The 427-nt window shown below is 57.6% G+C and overlaps 1 protein-coding gene across 1 annotated transcript in view; it reads left to right on the top strand.

Moving 5' to 3' along the window:
* The window catches only part of EMH_0038880 (uncharacterized protein), a gene marked incomplete at both ends in the record, with an annotated part of 10,381 nt that overhangs the window by 8,290 nt on the left and 1,664 nt on the right, over nt 1–427 (top strand). The window contains one exon of the mRNA XM_013495335.1: nt 207–425. Within this exon, the coding sequence (XP_013350789.1) occupies nt 207–425 (219 nt within the window). The remainder of the gene's footprint in view (nt 1–206; nt 426–427) is intronic.

Below are 427 nucleotides of genomic sequence, written 5' to 3' on the forward strand. Positions count from 1 at the left end.
GCTGCTGCTGGTGACTGGTCCTGCGGTGATTGCTGCTGCAGTTTCTCCTAATGCTGCTGCTGCTGCTGTTTTCATTGCTACAGCGCTCACTTGCTTCCCTGACAACTGCTGCTGTTGCTGCTGTTGCTGCTGCTGCTGTTGCTGCTGCTGCTGCTGCTGCTGCTGCTGCTGCAGTTGTATGTGGTTTGTGTGTGTATCTGCTGCAGCGAGAGAGCAGCACGGGGCGTCTCCATAGAAGACATAAAGACAGAGACAAACGCAAAAGCTGCTGATGTTGCTGCTGCAGCAGCAACTCTGCTGCGGCCTCTCCCGCTGCTGCTGCTGTCTCCGCCGCCGGCGCATGCAAAAGAAGAAGAACAGCAGCAGCAGCAGCAGCAGCAACTGCAGCAGCAGCAACTGCAGCAGCAGCAGCAGCAGCAGCAGCAGC

This window comes from Eimeria mitis, genomic scaffold, assembly GCF_000499745.2.
Source record: "Eimeria mitis Houghton genomic scaffold, Emh_scaff1528, whole genome shotgun sequence".
NCBI classification, from domain to species: Eukaryota; Apicomplexa; class Conoidasida; order Eucoccidiorida; family Eimeriidae; genus Eimeria; species Eimeria mitis.